The sequence below is a fragment of the Triticum dicoccoides genome, chromosome 5A, assembly GCF_002162155.2.
Source record: "Triticum dicoccoides isolate Atlit2015 ecotype Zavitan chromosome 5A, WEW_v2.0, whole genome shotgun sequence".
NCBI lineage: Eukaryota > Viridiplantae > Streptophyta > Magnoliopsida > Poales > Poaceae > Triticum > Triticum dicoccoides.
In genome coordinates, this window is record NC_041388.1 from 226974730 (window position 1) to 226976752 (window position 2023).

Here is a 2023-nt window from a genome sequence, read left to right on the forward strand (position 1 = left end):
CTTACTATTTCTCCACCCATGGTTGTGACGACGGCACGAGCGGCGCCATCTATCCTCCTCGGATGCCGCCGCGACGAAGGGAAATGGTGAGGCCTGCGCAGGCGGGGGCGAGCGGCGGGCGGCTGTCTCGGTTTCGCGCGCTGTGTTTTTGGGGGTCGAGGTTTTAAGAGCATTACTAGTAGAACCTCTGAACCCTTAAATCCTTATAACAGTTTTAAGGGTTGAGAAATGCCACTTTTTAACATTTTTAAGGGTTAAAAAACAGAAGTAAAGATTAGAACCCTCAAACCCAACCCTTAAACTGCTTTAAGGGTTGGATTTGAGGGTTCTAGTCTTTGCCTCAACCCCAACCTTTAAAACTCTTATTTCATATATAACACATTTCATCATATGACATATCACAAATTCCATCACATTTGACATAAAACAATAATCATTCTAGTTATTATTACAACACCGAATAAAACAATAATCATTCAAATTGTTACAACAATTTTTGAGCAAATTACATAATTGTTCGAATAAAATAGGACATAGAAAAGTAAAACAAAGATACATCATGGACCAATGCGCCGCCCATCCAACTGCCAGTGGTGCTCTATTAGATCATTTCGGAGCCGACCATGAGTGGTTGCATCCTCAATCTCATGATGTGCTTGAAAAAAAGCGTGTATGCGAGAAGGATTTCTTTCCAGTTGCACACAGGTACCAACATTGTCATAGAAACAAGGGAGGTTTAACCCTCTTTCATCCTCTAGGATCATGTTGTGTAGAATCACACAACATTTCATGATGTTCATCAAGTTTTTTTTGTCCCAAAATCGAGCTGGACCACGAACTATGGCAAACCTTGCTTGCAAAACACCGAAAGCTCTCTCAATATCCTTGCGGGCTGCCTCTTGTGCCTTGGTGAAATGAGCCTCTTTTCTTGTTAAGGGCACCCCATTTTTCTCCTTGATGGACTTCACAAGAGTTGCCCATTCGGGATAGATGCCATCGGTGAGATAGTATCCCATTGAGTACTCATTGTCCATGATTTTGTAGTTGCAAGCTAGAGCATCCCCAGAAATTAATCTTTTAAACAAAGGAGATCTATTGAGGATATTGATATCATTGAGTGTTCCCGGCAACCCAAAGAATGCATGCCAAATCCATGTGTCTTGAGATGCTACGGCCTCAAGCACAATGGTAGCATCACGGCTTTTACCGCAATACATATCGTGTCATGCCTTTGGGCAATTTTTCCACCTCCAATGCATGCAGTCAAGACTACCTAGCATCCCCGGCCATCCCCTTTTTTCATTCATTTCCATTAATCTCTTTGTATCTTCCTCGTTTGGTGCCCGAAGATACTGCTCGCCGTACCGCCGAATGACCAACTTGGCAAACCTACAGACTGACTCCGTGGTTGTATCTTGCCCAATGCGAAGATACTCGTCGGTATAATCCGCGGGTATGCCATAAGCGAGTACCCGCATTGCCGCCGATATCTTTTGATATGCACTAAACCCCATGATACCGGTGGCGGATCTACGACGTTTAAAGTAATAGGAGGCGGCCTCACAATCGTTGACAATCTTCACAAACAAACTACGCCGCATTCGGTACCTTCTGCGGAAGAGACGAGGAGGGTATGTAGGTACCTCTGCGAAGTAGTCTTCCATCAAATGCTCGTGTCCGAGAGCGCGGTTCCGGTAGATGGTGACTCGCCCCATCTTCGCCCCTCTCCTCTGATCCATCATCTTCACGTGGTTTTCAAAGGATTGCACGTCGATGAGGAGGCTCATCATCTCGACGTCGTCGTCTTGCAACAACTCGTCGGTGTCCGAATCGTCGGATGACGACCAACCCGATGAATCGGACAACGAGTCCATGTCGTTGTTGTTCATCTCCATCTACACAATACAACAAACAATAAATTGTGAGTGCCAACAATGAATCAAAAAGGAAAAAAATAAAACAAAAAGGAAGAACAGGAAGCATACCTGCGGGTTGGGGGCGAGAGGCGGGGGCGTCGAGGGGA

The 2023-nt window shown here is 45.3% G+C and overlaps 1 protein-coding gene across 1 annotated transcript in view; it reads right to left on the minus strand.

Moving 5' to 3' along the window:
- LOC119300767 (replication factor C subunit 2) overlaps positions 1 to 158 on the minus strand; it is an 11710-nt gene extending 11552 nt beyond the window's left edge. The window contains exon 1 of the mRNA XM_037577659.1: positions 6 to 158. Coding sequence (XP_037433556.1) covers positions 6 to 49 — 44 coding nt within the window. The 5' untranslated portion in view covers positions 50 to 158. The remainder of the gene's footprint in view (positions 1 to 5) is intronic.
- Positions 159 to 2023: the final 1865 nt, after the last annotated feature.